Source organism: Schistocerca nitens, chromosome 4 (assembly GCF_023898315.1).
Source record: "Schistocerca nitens isolate TAMUIC-IGC-003100 chromosome 4, iqSchNite1.1, whole genome shotgun sequence".
Lineage (NCBI taxonomy): Eukaryota > Metazoa > Arthropoda > Insecta > Orthoptera > Acrididae > Schistocerca > Schistocerca nitens.
In genome coordinates, this window is record NC_064617.1 from 411,285,091 (window position 1) to 411,305,270 (window position 20,180).

Here is a 20,180-nt window from a genome sequence, read left to right on the forward strand (position 1 = left end):
ATAGCACATCAAGATAAGAAACATAAGTTACTTCATGAGGATAAAGTGAAATTCAGCCAATCAGTTGCAGAAATGAAAAGCTTATTCAAACCACTTCACTTAGGTTTCCACATCTTTAAAATGCCTTCTACAGAAGGATCAATGATTAGACTTGCAATTGCTAACATGATATACATGTTAAATTATAGGTATACAGAAAAATTGAAAAAATAATCCACTAGCATATGACAAATTACTTACTCTTACTACTTACATAATGTTGCCTGCCTGGCTAGCCATGTGGTCTAATGCACTGCATCCTGAGTGGGAAGGCATGCCGGTCCTCGGCACGAATCCACCCGGCAGATTAGTGTCAAGTTCCATTATGCTGGCCAGCCTGTGGATGGTTTTTTTTCCATCTGCCTCAGCAAATGTGGGCAGGTTCCCCTTATTCCACCTCAGTTGCACTATGTTGGCGATTGCTGTGCAAACACTGTCTCCACATACACATACACCATACTTGTTCTACCACACAAATGTTGGGGACTGTGGTGGCGTGAGTGGACTGCTGTAGCCTGTTGTGGGGTTGTGTACCACTGAGGGCTATGGCAGGGACGAAGCCTCTCCATCATTTCTAGGTCCACAGTTCAATACATGCATACAAACATACAAGAGGGCGGTACTTGTATGCTGAGATGTGTGTGTAAGAGTGGGTAAAAATAATAGCATTAAAACGGCTTAAAACAATTAAAATACTAAAAAGGTAACCTAAAACGAAGTCATTCACTGATCATATGATACTATAAAGAGCCAACATGTGGTATTTTATTAGGTTAACACTGATTTTTTTAAAAAACCAATGAATTATGTAAACTATAAAATAACTTAAAGAACATCACAAATTATAGGCCCAAAAACTTACAGCCAGGATATGGCACAAATAAACATTCAATTTAGGGGAGTCTCATTGCAAATGTAGCATCTCATGGGGATATGCTGACCCTCCCTGATGTACACATTGTGTGCGTTCACATTTCGATCTAGGTGAAATGTCAGTTCATCATTGAAGATAACACTATCCAGAAAAATCTTCATTATCATGCAACAACGTTTGGCTTGCAGAGTTGCCACATAAACTGAAGTCTGTGGGCTTTAGAGCTTGTAATGACTGCAAACGATAAGGGCATACTTGTAAGCAACTCCTTAAAAGTCCACACACTAATTTCACTGGAATTGCTAATTCACAACTAGCCTTCCAAACTGATTTCTCGGGGCTACTTGTTCAACACATACTTCAGTCACTCTCAGTCATTTCATACTCTTCTCTTTGCACAGACAGCTGGTGTCTTCACACTGGCGATACCCTCTACTGATGTTATTATTACTTGGAGGATTACAGTATAACTTAATATGGAATGCACATTGCCCTGTAGCAACAGGTTCTGTCCTTGCAAACTGTAAGATATAAAAAGCATCTTTGCTACTAGCATTTTCTAATGAAATATCTAGGGAATGGCATATATGCAAGCACACTGTAATAAATGCTACAAAGCCTTTAAACCCCTATATTCATTTTTAAACGCATGATATTACTTAGGAAATATACAAAAAATTAAGTTGTATCAATAAAGCATCTCAATTTTTAAATTCATTTTTTAAAATAAAGGACAAAGAGTACAATGCATGACAGAAATAACTGTTGACTAATTTCTAACCAAGCAATGTTATGATGTCTTTTAATCTTCAAGAGATCACTGCTTCAGTGAGTACTATAGTCTGGGCAAATTTCTGTATGTAATTCAGTTACTATAGCTCTCTGCTGCCTACTAAAGAATTTCTTATACTTTATTGATCTGTGGGACATTCTTTCATTTTTGCTGATTTTTTTAGTTACATTTCAACTTTTTTTCTTGTTTCTTGTACTTACTTCATAAATTGATTACCACAGTCTACTTAGAACTTAAAGACTCCTTCAAATGAAACTTGAGTCAGGACATACAGTGCAGACATCTCTAAGCAACCAACAGTCAAAATTAAGATTGTTAGGCTTAACTGCTAAGGGATTTCTATTAGATTCCTATTGCACTTAAATTTATATCATTTACAGTTCAACCTCCTGGTGCTGCTGGACTGGGACTTGGCCAGGGAGCAGCTCCAACACTGCCCCCTCACCTTCTAAGCAATGGTGCAAGTCCTGCTCAACAATTACTTGGAGCAATGGTTGCTCCTCCACAGCCACCACATACTCATACCCATCCACATCCTCATCAAGGGCCAGCAACATCTCAGATCCCGCAGCAGTCCCCACAGCACCAGCCACAGCTTCAGCAACAGCAACCGCAGCAGCAGCAGCAGCAAACACAACAACAAGCACAACAACAGCAGCAACAGCAGCAGCAACAGCAACAACAGCAGCAGCAGCAGCAGCATCAACATCAGCAACAACGTGCACAACAGCATTCACAGCCACAACATTACCCGGTACTATTTTCCATCAATTATCAATGATTTGAAACAAATATTTTCTATGATTACACTTATTGCTATTCATACAGTTTTCAGTAACAGGAGTAAAAACAATTTGTTAACTGACCTACAAAAATTTAGAAATTTCTTGCGCCTGTTTCATTAGAATGCAGGTAATCAAAATGGTTGGATACAAGCTATAGCATTATTTGTGCATCACCAAAAAAATCTGAAAAAGCTCTACACACACTTGTGTGTAGGGATATTTATTAATTTTTCTGGATGTGTTTATTAAACTAAGAGGTATCTCAACAGGTAAAAGAAAACAGATTTTTAGATGTTTGTATTGTTGGAGATGGAAGCTAAATAGCAAGAGGCACCAAACTTACTTAAAGTTATTGTGATGATTCTTATTACATGTGAGTTTTATATTTCCCACATAATTTTTCTTCTCCTCTTCCTTTACTTTTGTATTTCTTCCATTCTGCCTCCATGAGAGCAAGATGAAATATCTGATCAAAAGTATCTAGACATCTACTAGTGGATATTGATATGAGGTGTTTCCACCCTTCACCTTTGTAGCAGCTTGAACTCTGCTGGGAACATTTTCGATGTTGTGTATGGATGTCTGTGGAGGAGTGGCTGCCCATTTTGCTTAAGAGCTGAAACCAGAGAAAGTTTGGATGCTGCAGTCTGGAGAAAAGTTGATGCTCTAACTCATTCTAAATGTGATCTCTCAGGTTTTCTCACCATGATTGATTAATAAGAATGGACATTTCCATGGGACACATAGTACAAAGAGATCTTACACACACTGAGTTCTGTCTCCATGCCTAGAGCCATCACAGTTTGTCACAAAGACACTGCTCCATATAGCTTGAACACTTTCAGGTAAAGAAACCCTCATTGAAGAATTACAACACCTGCAAATAGTGCTCCAAAGAAATGGGTACTCAGATCACCAACTTGAATAGGCAGTGCGACCAAAATCAAGAATGTGTGAGACAGAGGTTGACTGAGACGGAGGAAGAGAAAGCAAAAATGGCTTATCTACCTTATGGTGGCCAAATATCCAGAAAGATTGTAGACTCCTACAGAAAAAATAGCATCTAGTGTGAGCCACTCCATTCAGCTAGGATAAAAAGTATTTTTTATAATGTTAAAGGTGATTTAGGTCTCCAATAGCTGAACATGTATCACATTCCATGCGAATGTGGCATGTCTTACGTGGGACAGACAATCAGAGCAGTCAAAGGGAGATGGCAAGGAACATCAGTGACACACCTGAGTACAACAACCAGTAAATGGCCAAGTACTGCCTCAAATGTAATCATAAAATGAAATATGATGAGATCAGTATTGCGGTGCAAATGCCAAGTTTTTGGGACAGCATAATTCCAAATGGTTCAAATGGCTCTGAGCACTATGAAACTTAACATCTGAGGTCATCAGTCCCCTAGACGTAGAATTAATTAAACCTAACTAACCTAAGGACATCACACACATCCATGTGTGAGGCAGGATTCGAACCTGCGACTGTAGCAGTTGCGTGGTTCCGGACTGAAGCGCCTAGAACCACTAGGCCACAGCGGCTGGCACAGCATAATTAAGTAGTCTATAAAAATGAAGCTGTCATAAAACCTAATAAATTGACACAATAGTTCCAGTTGAAATAGTGCTTAGTGTTAAAATCTCACTGAGAATGACACCAATCAGAGTTGGAAGATGCTGAGAGAATTTATGTTTCACAGAATACCCGTGCTGACTCTGAAAATAGAACATCAAACAATGTAGCAGGTGTCAGGAAATGAGCTCAGCTATAAATAGCAATGTGTGACCAACAGAAGTTCAAACAATAGTTCACAGTCTGGTTGGAGTTCAGATGATGAGTGAATATAACAGCAAAACTTGCAGCTCCTGAAGATGTCTGCATTGGTCATTAAAATGTGTGTAAAATGGAAACAACAACTCAACAGGACACCCAGAAGCACTCATCCCAAATGTGTTCCATTATGTTCAACTCAGGGGTCTGGGCAGGTCACTCCATTTAAGGAATGTTATGTCCACTAACCATTGCCCACAGATAATGATTTATGCTTTGTGTCATTCTAATATAAAAAAATATATTATCTCTAAACTCTTCCTCCGCTGTGTGCAGTGAAAAATGCTGTAAAGTCTGTTCATATCTTCATTTGGCATGTTCTTAGGTACAATAAGGGGACCACATCCTAACCATGAAACACACCTTTAACACTGTAAAACTATCTTCTCTGTATTTCACTGTTGGCACTACACATAACGGCAGGTAACTTTCTCCAGGAATTTGCCAAACCCAAACACTTCCAATGGATTGCCACACAGTAGAGCATGATTCATCACTACAGATTACTCATTTCCAGTCACCCAGTGTCCAGTTGTATTTCTTCTTACATCATCTCAAACATCACTTAGCATTAACTAAAGAAATATGTAGCATATGGGGAACTGCTTGGTCACCATGTCCCATCCTTTTTAACTTTCTATGAGCAGTATTGTGCTAGTTGACTGCTGATACCATTTTGGGACATTTGGGTGATTCCTCTCACTGATTTCATGTGATTTTTACAGACAGTCTCTGCGATGCTCATCTCTGTCTGCCAAGTACATGAGGTCTGCTTGGTCTCAGTTTAGCTGTGATTGTTCCCTCACTTTTCAGCTTCAGACTCATATCACCATCAGCTGACTTTGGCAGCTATAGAAGGACTGAAATGTCTGTTGTGGACTTGTTGCTCAGGTGACATCAAATAATTAGTCTGCATTCAAAGTCACTGAGCCCTCTAACTGACTCTGCTTTTACTGTTTTTCTTCTGAGAACACAATACTCACTGCCTCATCCTTTAATACTTGCAGATCCACTTCTTATGACATCTAGTGGTCAATTCTACATTACCTTGGGATGTCCAGATACTTTTAATAAGATAGTGTACATTCCTAATGAGAACGGTTACCATGTCAGATGTTTCCATATCTACGTTTAATCATCCATCCATTTTCACAAGCAACAACAGTGCAAAATCAAGCAATGAAGTTATCATTTTGTTACAGAATTTTCATCATTCAAATTAATTTTTGCTGCTACACAAATTGTAGCAGCTCCACCTTAATACACAACTGTAAATTGAATAGTAAACTTAATAGTAAATATAAACAAGAATAATACCTGCAGAGGAAGTCAAGTCCTCAAAACTGGAAACATGCTATAATTGTTCTTCCCAAGAATGGAGACAGTAAAGTTACAAAACACTGTAGAACCGTTAGCCTTCACTCCATAATGTGCAAGCATTTCACCATATTATTACTGACTCTGTAGTACCAAGGTAATTCATGAAAACTATTCAGGTAACACCAAATATGGGTTTATTCACAAATCCCTGGACAATAATGGAAATAAGTTTATCTTAACTCCACACATAACAAGGCAAAAGAATCATACAGAAGGTGCATTGTAAACAATACACAGAACATTTGATGTGAGTGGAACAAAACTAAAAGAACATAGCGAGGGTGATTCAGTGCTGCTCTGCATGTAAACAGGTGTCACTGGCAGACAGTGCAGTGGAGGCTCTGTGGTGTGTGTGCCTCCTACTGGCAGCCTCTAGTGGCCAGCCCATGCTGATACAGTTATTGATTGATTTAAGTACACATGCACAGTGATACCACATTCGGTGCACTCACATTTACACGCACAAGTATCAGGATACAGCATACCTCTCCCTCATGCAAAAAGCCATTCAAACTATGGATGAGATGGTGGTGGCCTGATAAGAGGCACATCCATCAGATCCAGAGTGGTAGTAGCCAGTGCTAATGGTGAAGGCAGGACAATGTGCCAGAAGGGCACTGACCATGAGGCTGGAATGCACAGGGATGTGGGCATACCCGAGGGCGATAAGCCCACGAGGGGCTTCACTACAGCACCAGGCCAGGAGGGTGCTATTGTCCTCTCTGTGTCGTCATCAGCAGGTAGATTCCAGTGCAGAGGAGACAGGGCTGGACCTACTGGTGATGATGGCTGAACCTGAGTGGGAACACCATACTGACGCAATGGACCTGAGGCCGGAGACAAACTGGTGTCTGGTGCCAGGAAGTTGGAGCCCTAGGGCACCACATGTGGAGGGGGCAACCAATGGGATGGGGCCACCTCCACAGCAGGCAACAGTTGGCTCAAAGCAATAGGCAGTGGGGTGGGCTGTGGCAATGGAGGCCACACCTGTGAACCGGTAGCATGTGTTGATGAGGGGGCGGGGGGGGGGGGGGGCAGAACTGATCATAGTGGCATGCCACCAGCCCATCAACCATATGGAGATCATGAAGACAGAGTCCCTGGTGGTGGATAACAGTGACCGGTATCCACTTGCAACAGTGACCAACCCTCGCACTCACGTCTGTGATCCCAATGGGATGTGTCCTAATGAAACTGGCCATGGCAGGTGTGACACAGGCTGCGAGAGGTGGAGGAGAAGGCATGGCTGCTAGCTGTGAAGCAATTCAGCTGGGTCTCACTCCACCATAGGCATAAAGCATAGGTGCTCAGAACATGGAGAAGGGCGTCATCCAGCCAAGAATCTGCAACGAACTTTTTCATTTGGGACTTGAAAGCATGCACTAGTTGTTCCACCTCATCATTTGATTGAGGATGGAATGGTGGAGCCATAACATCATGAATGCTGTGATGGGAACACCGGCATAAGCACCCATCAAAAATGCAATGGAACAAACCACTGACTTGTAAGAGGCAGATGCCATAAATTGTTCCAACAGTGGAATGTTCTGTTTGTTATTACTGACCAGCTTCTGCATGACTGGTGTCAATGGCATTAAGCCTAAAGTCACATAGGCTTGAGAATTCTGTAACATCCCTGCAGCACCTGTGTTGATCTGCAGCCAGAGCATTTGGCAAAAACACTTAACTTGATAAACAATGTAGATGAAGTCACAAGCATTGGAGCCACACAGTTTACTTCCATGTCCATATCCTGAACAACCTTCGGTGAATGCCACATGTAGGCAATGCTGCCTTTCTTCTGGCAAGCATTACAAGTAGTCCAGCTCTTAGGGCATGCCAAATGTTCATGATGGACAAGACAGAAAAGACAATATAGAAACAGAGAATGCTGATGCTGGTCATCATTGCTTATGCCACCCTTGGCCTGCTTGGCACTGGTCCCACATGCTTGCGGCCGCCACTGCCAATTCCTTGTGCAAGCAATCTGTTGTCCTAGTGGGAACATCTTGTGACACTACTGCCACATCACCCTATGCTCCAATTTGGTAACCCACTGCATATTTGCAAAACTTATGTCAATGTGGGTTTCAAAGAGTAAAGTCTTTTGGCGCCCTTCCTTGTCTGAAGCTAAACAGATAATTGTGTCACATGTGAGAGTATGCATAAGAGTCATTATGGGCATCAGTAATGAACTGACACTTACAGGTGTGGCTGTGAAGTTTGGCTGCCCAAGCCCTATTTGACTGGTTTGGTTTCTTGTGGCATCAGCAGAATACAACTCGCACTGCTGTGACATGTATTTGTTTGTGATACTAGTTGAACAATAAACTGCGTATGTGATCAAAAGTAAGAGTTACTGGTTCTTGTAAGTGGCAAGCTGACACAGTAATTAATACACCTTAGGTGGAATAAAGCTTTGTACAAATTCAAGTCTATCAAACCAAAAGCCAAAAATACTGTCTGAGTCTTTTTTCATAGCTTCCCAATCCATGGCTGAATCATCACACAGAGGAAAAGTGGATGGATAGACTGACACAGTGGTACCCTGTCTATTAATGAAAGCTGATAATTGGTCACGCTGAAATAAGCTGTTGAATCAGGACCAGTAGCATGGTGTCTGTAATGACTAAACCTGATGAAATCACACTTAAAGACTGCACTCACGGAAACCAATCCAAACTGATCACCAGTTGTGTAGTATTCAAGTTAATATATAAAACTGATACACGTAACACAAATATGGCTTTATTCTTAAATCTTTGAATTATAAGAGATACACAGAACAACTGATGTGAGCAGTATAAACTAAAAGACCGTAGTGAGAGTTGAACTGATGCTACTCCCTGTGTATACAGACACAAGTAGCTAGTAGACAGCTTGGCAGAGGCCATATGCGTGCTTCCTACAGGTGGCCCCCTGGTGGCTGATTTAAGTACACATGTGTGGCATCACTACAATTGGCACAATCACACTTGCATGCGCTATAGCAGTATGCAGCAGGCTGCAATAGAAAAGACATTGAATTTTAATCAAGCAAATGAATGAACTGGCTTTATCAGCATATGTAGCACAAGTGATAATTAGTAAGCCTTGAATGAATTTATATGATGGATGAATGAGTATGGATTGCCACTTTGCCAAGTTGAGGAAGCTTTTCACTGGAATTCAACGCAGTCTGTATGTACAGCTCTTGAGAAACCAGAAACTGATTATTCCTTTGTTACTACATATTAAGGATATGTACACCAAGTCTACAAGTGCTACAATGGTTCTTCAGTTTAGAGGGAAATTTAGAACTGAAAGTGGAGGAAAGGTGATACCAGTCTGCCAGACCTATTCTCAACAGTGCTAGAGAAAGTTTTCTAATTCCTAATCTGGAAAAAGAGAAGGAATATATATTAATGGAACTGACCTGAACAGCCCACATTTTGCTGATTTCATTGTACTATTTGCCCATAGTGAGTAAATAACAATTATTGAAATAACATTAGAGCAGAAGCTTAAAAGCACATCTTAAAATAAGGCTGAATTGATGATTAATGAACATATAAAAATTGTGCAGATCAATAATGAAGTCATAGTACAAATTAACGAGTTTTTTTTATCTTGAGCAGCTGACAAGAATTGGATGGATATAAGAGAAGTGCTGTAAACATAAAGAGTAAAAATGTCCGCAGGTGTTTTCATTAAACTTACTATAGCTTTGAAGACTAAGCTTCTGATGTATCTCTTTACAATCAGTAGTATTACCAGTTCTGATATGTACCAGTGAGACATGGACATTCCACACAAATACCAATCAAACACTGAGAGCTGGTAATGTGGAGAGACATAGATGGTGAAAATTAATGTGACAGACAGTAACAAATGAATCATAAGCAGCATAGAGGTGGACAGGACATGTAGGTGAGTAAATCTATGATAGGTGGACAGAGAAAGTACTTGGCTTGATTCCAAGATATAAGAAAAAACTGAGAAGAGATCTAAAGGTAGGTGAGTATATACAATTAGAAAACATTAAAGTGCAAAATAGATGTGTGTAGCTGAAGACCATAATACATGGAGAAGTTTGAGTAATCCTTTATAAGGCAGCAGAAGCCAAATAGCTGATGATGACAATGGTTGAAGTGGTGGTGCTGATGAAACTCCAATGGCATGACAGCAGACAATATATTACAATTTTATTGGTTAAGAAAATGTATGTGAAAACAGCAGAAAATTATAAATGGAAGCAATGTTAATTTCAGAATGTAGTTAAGGATTTGTTGTTAAAACTTACTGCTCAAAGCTTTCAGATATTTGTAATGCCTTAAGTAAACTGGGGAAGCACCACAAAACATCAGGTAGTAAACCAAGAGTGTATCCTTTGAGGGAACAGGGAAGGGAAACTGTCCCACCCCTCACACCACATAGCAAAACTAAATTTTGTGAACTGAACTTACATCCAACTGTGTCAAACCTAGAGACATATCAATTTGATATCAGTTTAAATGAAGTCAGGACATGAAATGGATACTGACTAGTGCACCCAGAACTATTCGCCATGAAAACTTGTATCTGTTTTCTCATTCACCCCAGAAGTAATATGAAATGCCCCCCACCCCAATCTCAGAGCCTGGGTAAACTCTAACAAGAATACAAAGTATTTATATGAAATATGAGTTTTAAGCAAATGATGAAGGAAACACAAGGCAGGGACATATTTTGGATTACCGTATTCACTCAAATCCAAGCCACACTTTTTTTCCGGTATTTGTATGCCAAAAAACCGCCTGCGGCTTAGAATCGAGTACAAAGTAAGCAGAAGTTCTGAAAAATGTTGGTAGGTGCCGCCACAACTAACTTCTGCCGTCGAATATATGTACCACCACACACGCATGCTTTGCAGGCACAAAGATAAATACTGGCACCAAAACCTCTGTGGCAGTAAATAAATTAAAAGAAACGGTAGAAGAATGTAAACATTACGCCATGTATTCTTTTGTGTTTGCTGCTATCTCATTTAAATCCTGTCTGCCTAATAAACTACAAAACTAGAGTGAGACAACAGCAAACGCGGAAGAATATACATATCATGTCATGTTTATATTCGTATTATTCTTATGCTGAATAGTGATACAGTCAGAAATGAAGCACGGCAACTGACTAGATTTTAAAATCTAAGATGACTCTAATTTCTGTGCAGAATGTAATGTACTAAAGAGGCGCCTGCAAAGATTTTCAAACGGAGAAAAATTTTTGCTAAACTCTCATTCAGAACATCTTCTATCATATGCACTCTATTATTTGGTTCTTGTTGATCATTATGAAAGAAAGCAGCAGTGTAAGTAACAACAAACAGCAGTCTCTTGCCATTGTTTCGCTTATGAGACAATTCCTCTATTTTTTATTGTAAGCGGCAGTAGCACGCACAAAAGCAAGTCACGCCGCGAGCGACTACAGGTCATGAACACTCATTATCAGAATGCGACAAACAATGCAAGACAGTGCAGTAATGCATTTTCAGCTTAGAGTGACGTAAACACCTGTAACAAAGAGAACTCCATTTATCAGATCAAAACAAAATAAGCAATCTATTCAAACCAGATGAAGCACCTTAAAGAGGAAGGGTACCTGTATAAATATGGATGGAGCACCTGGCACATAGCAATGGCTACTTGTTAAAGCTTAACTCTTAAGATTATGACTCGAACCAAACTACTGCAGCTGTATCTTCATCCGTTCGACCTAAATTGTCTCTCATGTTACAATGGACCAACTTTGTTTTGATTTGGAGGTGTGGTCTGACTTGTCTCTCCCCATGAATTTTGAATTTCAAATTTCAGATGCGGCTTAGATTCAGGAAAATTTTTTTTTTCCTTGATTTCGAGTCTCAGTTTTCAGATGCAACTTAGATTTGAGTGCGGCTTAGATTCGAGTAAATACGGTAATTTTGGGGAAGTCCACATGACTTCACTTACAAGACAGAAGTAGATGCTAGATGGTATATTGTACGTTGTATCTGACATTTGTGGAATGGATGGCATGTCAATAGAGACATTTACTACACCACACATACAAGAGCTCTTACCAAGGATGTTGACCACATTTGTTCCTATAGTTATTTTGAAACTGCAATAGTCTCAATTTCTCATCTTACATTACGATTAATGCTAAGAAACATTAAAAGTCCTCATCCTGGATGCTACATTTTTCCATTTCAGCTAACGTTTTGTGTCATGACAAAAATGTCAAACAGTTGAATGTTGTAGTTGTTGCCCATATTAATTTAGAATAGTGCAATGCATTTGATTACATAATCTATCTATTGTACATATGATTCACTTTATATGTTTGCTTCCATAAATATCTTTCAGTTTTTTTATTGAACCCTTATCTATCTTTGTTAAGGTCTTGCAGGAGAAACATCATCATCACAATGGCATGATGAATGGTTCAGAAACATCAATGACTGTGATAAATCGATTAGCAGCTAATAACTCTGATATTACCATTACTACAACACCACAAATATCTAATCAGAATCAGCACAAGAGTTCCACCAATGGCAACTCACAGCACAACAGGAGCAGTCCCACAACTGATTTCCTTGCTGATTCTCCAAGTAAGATTAATGTCTCATTAATTTTATTCTGATACGATGTTTTTGTGTTTCTATGTTTCCTTTGTTCAGTTTTTATTTATGTTACTTTAACAGTGTAATTAACTACACTTTTTATAGAAATATGCAACTATAACAAAGACACACACACACACACACACACACACACACACACAGTTATGTTCTCCCAATGTTGTGTAACTAAAGTATTGTCAGGGAAATCAGGTTTGCTGCTTTTTCAGTTAAGATGTCGCCTAGTTATACTTCATATTTATTTAGGTAAATTGGGTGCATGCACTTTTAATAAGGAGAATAAATTTATTTTGTGTTCAATAGACTTCAGGGTTATCTGCTGGAACATTACTGCCCATAAAATGGCAGGTATATAAGGGCTGATAATCAAGACAGTTAGATAACAAACAAATGGTATAGCCAGATAAGAATGCTTTGAATTTATTTTAATATTTTTGGGTGGTACTTGGTCTGCTGCTATTAATCTGTAGACAAGGTTTTTGAAAATTTTTAAAGTAAAATACTTAACTGAAAATAGACAAATATGCAAAGTATATGTGGAGCTCTCATTCCTCTCACCATTACAAGGTTATAAACAATTGTAGTATATAACTACATATTTTAGATAGTCACACATCCATCAACAAATCTGAACCAAAAACACGGGAAGAAAAACTACATGTCACTAATGCAGATTTTATCCTATACATAATTCCGTGGTGGCTGGCAAAGTGGCTCACATGTGTCATACAACTGTGTGTTTAATCCTTTATGACTGACTGGCCAGCCTGCTTATATCTCCATCTGATGATAGAGATATAAGCTTCAAAACTTAGCTGTGCAATAAAAAGATACAGTATTTCCAACTACAGTGGATTTTGAATTTGATCAGCATGACCCTCAGTTGTGGAAGCTCTCAAAATCAGAGTTTGTGCTCACATACAATTGGTATACCAATAGATGGGAAGTATAGGTCACATATTAATACTTCTGATAATCCACACCCCACAGTCAAGCTGTATGTTCTCAGTTAATGGTCGTGCTACATTTTCTTATCTCAGTGTGAGTAAAGACCACACATTAAAAAGTCACACAAGTCTTTCATGGATCTTTGTTTTTGTGGTTCAAATGGCTCTGAGCACTATGGGACTTAACATCTATGGTCATCAGTCCCCTAGAACTTAGAACTACTTAAACCTAACTAACCTAAGGACATCACAAAACACCCAGCCATCACAAGGCAGAGAAAATCCCTGACCCCGCCGGGAATCGAACCCGGGAACCCGGGTGTGGGAAGTGAGAATGCTACCGCACGACCACGAGATGCGGGCTGTTTCTGTGGTAGACACACTTTAGTGGGGAGACACAAATAGTGACAATGAAGATATATAATTAATTTTACTTGTGTTAACAAAAGCATAAAAAAGATAACAAATATTAATTTATATTTTAATTCCTAGAAATGTGATAGATTATTACTACCAGTGTTAGGGAAATTTTCTTTCATTGCGTTTTACTTCATGAATAATTTGTTTATGGCTGTCAAAATCTAGCTGATTATATGTCAAATTTCTGGTTCTGAAACCAGAGCAGTGTAAAAAACGAAAGTGACAGTTTGTGTATCATGCCTGCTATATAAAGGACTTTTTTAAAAGTAATGGTACTATAAAATCATTAATCAAAAACTTCTACCTACATACTGAACAGAATATAACCCACATTTACCCTTAATATTCCTCTGTGAATCACCACATTATGATATCATGCTGCTAATATCAAAAGAATTCCCTCCATTCTGGATGAAATGTTTGATGAGTAGAAAGGAAGCAACATATTAAATGCTTCATAAACCCTATGCTATTAAAAATTCAAAAGGTGCTATCCTAAGTACTGGTGATAGACACGTATTAAAGTAAAAAAAAAACTCCTCTGGGAGGAGAGGAGGATACATTGGTGAATGTTAGAAAGGAAGGGCAGATCATTCTGACATCAGAACGAGAGAACAGGTGGTAGTATTAACACATATTAATTTGGGTATCACATATTGATTGCGATCATTATAATAATATAATTTTAAAGACATAACTAACTTTAATATAAATATGTCCATTTGACATAAGTAAAAATTGAGAACTTTTATGTTGTATGATAATGCCATAACATATTAAGAACCAATGTCTTATACCTGAGACCATCAGTTCTGTGCATGATGTAACCTCTTTCTTCACATGAAAGAGAAAATCATTCTGTTTTCATTGATTGTATTTGCTATTTATGTTTAAATAATAAATTTTTGGATGATTGAATTTGCTTCAATGTTTATGGTCACAGATCAACCAACAATCAATCAAACAAGTGGCAATGTCGTTGATGGCATTAACTTGGATGAAATCAAGGAATTTGCCAAGGCTTTCAAGCTGCGTCGCCTTTCTCTGGGTCTTACTCAGACACAAGTGGGACAAGCTCTCAGCATCACAGAAGGTCCAGCATACAGTCAGAGTGCCATTTGCAGGTTAGAGACTACAATCAATTTTTCATTTCTAATGCATGGTGTACTAGCAACCTCAGATTCTGTGGCCGATCAAAATATGTACATGTTTCCTAAACCTCTATGCAGTGTAACTAGAATTTTATGGACACAATATCACATTTATGGGACAGTGCTCCAATGGTTTAAATCATTCCTAACTGGAAAAGTGCAGAGAGTTGAAATAAGCAGTTCACATAATATGCAAAAAACTGGTGATTTCTCAAACTGGGAACAAATCAAGAATGGGGTGCCACAAGGTTCAGTCTTGGGTCCTCTGCTGTTCTTAATATATATTAATGACTTACCATTCTATATTCACGAAGATGCAAAGCTGGTACTTTTTGCCGATGATACAAGTATAGCTATCACACCCAACAGACAAGAATTAGCTGGTGAAATTATAAATGATGTTTTTCAGAAAATCGTTAAGTGGTTCTCTGCAAATGGGCTCTCATTAAACTTTGACAAAACACAGTATATACAGTTCCACACAGTAAATGGAATGACACCATTAATAAATATAGACTTCGATCAGAAATCTGTAGCTAAGGTAGAATATTCAAAATTTCTAGGTGTTTGCATTGATGAGGCGTTCAACTGGAAGAAACACACTGATGATCTGCTGAAACATTTGAGTACAGCTACTTATGCTATTAGGGTCATTGCAAATTTTGGCGATATACATCTGAGTAAATTAGCTTACCATGCCAATTTTCATTCTCTGCTTTCGTACGGCATCATATTCTGGAGTAAATCACCATTGAGTAAAAGAGTGTTCATTGCACAAAAGCGTGTAATCAGAATAATTGGTGGAGCTCATCCGAGATCATCCTGCAGACACTTATTTAAAGAGCTAGAGATCTTCACTGTAGCCTCACAATATAAATATTCACTTATGAAATTTATCATTAACAATCCAAATGAATTCAAAAGTAATAGCAGTGTACATGGCTACAACACTAGGAAAAAGGATGATCTTCACTACTCAAGGTTAGATCTAACTTTGGCTCAAAAGGGGGTAAATTATGCTGCCACGAAAGTCTTTGGTCACTTACCTAATAGCATCAAAAGTCTGACAGATAGCCATATAGCATTTAAGAGGAAATTAAAAGAATTTCTTAATGGCAACACCTTCTACTCATTAGATGAATTTTTGGATATAGTAAGTGGGTAATTTCCCCAACCCCCACAAAAAAAAATTAAGTTCATGTAATATTTTGTGCAATGTAATACTTGTATAGACCCCTTTTATTAACCTGACATGTTCCACATCATTACAAAGTGTTGTATTTATGATCTATGGAACAAGTACTAATCTAAATCTAAATCTTTATGATCCTCTCAAAATTCACTGTTCTGTAGAAATTGCAAATCATTAGTAAATGCAATGAAAGGTTATGCAAAGCTATTGCCATGACCAGGTTTTTACTAGGAGGACAATTTTGGCTGCCTGCAGTACATGGACATTAAGCTAGCTGAAAATGGAACTGTACACCAAACAGAATATTGTTATGTCTGTTCTCTACAGTTGATGATCATCTTTTAATGACTCATATGAACTTTGCATAGAACAAAATAGTATGAAATATGAAACAGGGAAACACAGTACATGAAAAACCATTTTCTCACATAGACTAGAAGTACTGCAGTGATGAATAAAATTCTTTTATTATGTTTTGCAGTGTTTGGTCACACAAACACTGTGATACCATTTGTGCAACTTGAAGCTAAACAGTACTATAAACGACTTTCAACTATTTTCTTCTCTACCAGTACATACATAAAACCTGATTCTTCCAGAGTTTCAAACAATTCCTTTCCTAAGTGAATTCCTTTATATTCCTACATCTTTCCCACATCACTAGTGTTCTGAACACACTGCTGTAGAGCTGATTTCAAAATTTTGTCACACAATGCAAAACAGAGTCATAATCTTATAACTGTGCTTAATTGCAAACACAGTTTAGGAAATCATGATATCACATTGTCCTCTGTAATATATCTCAAGTTTTATTATATGTTGTTCAAATCTTTAAAAGTTGTTAATTTACTCACAGGCTTAGGAGCCTGTTGTTTGATGTAAGTAGGGCAAGACCTGATGCTAAAAGATCATTTCTAACAAAATTCCTGTTGAGTTGTGGTATTTAAACTGGTGCATCAGATTTCGCTTCTCTTATAAATGTAAGAAATCCCCTCGATACATTGTGGTCATTTCCTTTATCTTTTGGAGTCCTCCAGTATCATATCAATGACACCATTTTCTGACAGTAGGTCACTCTGCCCACTGAATTAGCAAATGGACTTGAATGGTTATGTTGTATCTAAAAAAGCGTTGAGTGAGATTCAGTTTGCAGAAGTCCAGAGATCACGAGGCATGTCTAGTACTTCTCCATACCAGTGTCCAGTACAGTACATTATATCATGTCAGATTATTTTTGTCATAATGTTAAGGTACTGATTTTAAGATTGTATGTATCCTATGCATCCTGTGCATGCAAGGTCTGAGGAAACACTATACAATTGCCTTTTTCCACAGATAAGCTGATAACAGTTTGTATGAACAGAACATTGTACAACTTTGTAAATGTGTGTTTTTGTGTGCAAGGAAAAGCAGAAGACAGAGAGAGAGAGAGAGAGAGAGAGAGAGAGAGAGAGAGAGAGAGAGAGGTTAAGGGGGAGAGGTGTGTGTTGATATCAGAGTAGAAGCTTGAAAGTTAGTGCAATGTTCTGAGCTTTTAAGCATGCCTTTAAATCACCAAACATTCATTTGCAGGTGTGTTGTCTTCCTTTGTTTTTTGTTTCTGTCTTGTTTGTACCATGGAATTTAGACTGTCATAATATCAGTTTGACAAAGAGAACTTTTCTGAAGGACAATAACTAAAACTGTAGATCATTAGCAACTTTCATGTAACATTGTCAGCAAAAACAGATTATGAAGAGTGAATTAGAGTTCCAGATTAAAACTCTTTTCTGCTAAGACCTTCTCCATGTTCAGAAGACTGCAGATATTTTTATCTATGTAGCAAGAGTTTATGGAGCCCCATAGCACATTCTTTAAATTCTCCAAAGCTAAGGAATGACTGAAAAGCAGCCTGACAATGCCTTTGCGGCATATGTCCAAATTGCAGTGCATACGTAAAGACATGTGAATGTGCATTGTGGTTGAAGATGACCGTACAATCTCTCTCAGTATCTCCCTCATCCGTTATTGATTACTGAATAATTTTATTAGTGCTATATGTTCTAAATTTTAGCATTTCCTGTCCAAGAAGCCCATGTTTAAAATGCAGTCCAAGTATACATACAAAAGCATTCATAACTAATGAAAACACATTCTATAAACATACTCTATAACACATTTTGAAAACAATGATGTAAATCTGCATCCAGATTCTGCAAGGCACTCTAAAGTACATACAGAGGGGCTGAAAAAAATGTATCCACTGTTTGAAAGTCCATAATTGGCAAACTGACTAGTGGAGTTGTCTCATCTTTGGTAGTGTAATAGTTTGTAGTTCCGGCAATCACCACACAAGCGTTGTATTGCGTTGTTTTGTTTTGTCAGATGCCAGTCACTAGATAGTCAGTATTTTGTTCTTTGTTGCACCTAGTTGCTCGAGTAAACATGGCTGGTGCAAGGCTTACATTCAAAGAAAGGAAGTCAGTTTTGAAGTACAAGGAAGTCAGTTTTGAAGTACAAAAACATTAATGAGTTCAGCGGCAGTGGCGAAATAAGTACCAAACAGAGCCACCGACACGTTTAATGATTCGTCGCACTCAAGACAAATTTGAAGCCGAAGGCTGCATTAAAGATTTACACAAATAACGATCTGGATGACCTGTAACAGTAACAAGCCCAGCTAACTCCCGTCATGTGTTACAACAATCCACTTGCTCACCACAGAAGTCTGAGACAGTGTGCCCATCAAACTGGAGTGAGTTGCTCAAGTGTTCGGCGAATTTTGAAGACAGCAAAGTGGAAGTGCTATATCCCACGATTGCTACACGCAATGAATGAGGACAACCCAGATCATAGAATGGAGTACTGCGAGTGGTTTACTAACAGGGTGCGCAATCATGAAGAGTTTGCAGAGATGATTGTGTGGTCTGATGAGGCACAGTTCAAACTCAATGGTACAGTAAATTGCCACAATTGCATCTACTGGGCCACTGAAAATCTGAACAACCATGTAGACAAAGCCGTGAATTTTCCAGGAGTAAATGTGTGGTGTGGGTTGTCTTACCAGGGCTGGATTGGGCCATTCTTCTTTGTCAGCACAGTTACCGGTGAGGTGTATCTTCAGAAGCTTTGCACATCCATTTTACCTGCCATTAAAGACTTGTATGGAGATGGAAGAGTTTACTTTCAACAAGATGGTGCCCCAGCCCACTACCAAAATCATGTTAGGGCATATCTCGACGAAAATCTACCAGGAAGATGGATAGGCCGTAGAGGTGCTGTGGAGTATCTACCACGTTCACCAGACCTAACTCCTCTGGACTTTTACCTGTGGGGAACACTAAAGGATGGCGTTTATTGACAAAAGCCATGCACATTGGATGAACTTCGAGAATCCATCATAAATTCATGTGCAAATATCCAACTGAACATGTTGCAGTCAGCAATTTGTGCTGCAGTTTGGCTGCATTGTTTGTGTGTGGATGTTAATGGTGACCATTTAGAACACCTACAGTGATATCTTTAAGTTGGACTTTAAGTTACACTTTCACCAAAAATGAGACAACTCCATCAATTAGTTTGCAAGTTATGGACTTGCTGGGGAATGAAATCACTCCTCTCAAACAGCAGTCCAACATCTGAGACACTGTATCAATTTGTGTGATCAATGCAATGTAACAGTTGTTGCATGTTTCAACCATGTGCACCAATAAAAGTAATGAAAATACTTAAACGTATTGACTTTTTGTCGACTGTGGAAATAAACCAGGAACATTTTTGTGCAGTATTTTTTTATAAGTTTGCACTGGATTTTAGTGTAGATCATTGCCTTGAGCCTTTACATTGGCTATTTGTGGCTGCTTCTTCTTCATTGACCATTGTTATCCATTGATGCAGTGAATTAAGAGATAAACAAATCTACTTCAAATGAAACATCTCCTCCCAAAGAAACTGCACTTTGTGCACTCAGAGAAAGATTGAAAAGGAAGCCTACACCCATTAGTGCATAAAATTTATTGTTTGGGCTAAACTGGTGGGCATTGTTAAAATCTCCCACGAGAGCCTTCTTGTTAGGAAGTTGTGCAGTGAGCAGATAGCACATTATTCAGTTCACAAAGTCCTGTCGACATCAGCTTGATCTGTTTAA

General features: G+C 38.5%; 1 protein-coding gene across 2 annotated transcripts in view; it reads left to right on the top strand.

Annotated features, from left to right (window-relative positions):
- Nucleotides 1–20,180, top strand: part of LOC126251528 (POU domain, class 3, transcription factor 2) — a 706,060-nt gene that overhangs the window by 668,570 nt on the left and 17,310 nt on the right. For both annotated transcript variants that reach the window (XM_049952019.1, XM_049952021.1), the window contains exons 8-10: nucleotides 2,087–2,460; nucleotides 12,101–12,314; nucleotides 14,655–14,835. In XM_049952019.1, coding sequence (XP_049807976.1) covers nucleotides 2,087–2,460; nucleotides 12,101–12,314; nucleotides 14,655–14,835 — 769 coding nt within the window. The remainder of the gene's footprint in view (nucleotides 1–2,086; nucleotides 2,461–12,100; nucleotides 12,315–14,654; nucleotides 14,836–20,180) is intronic.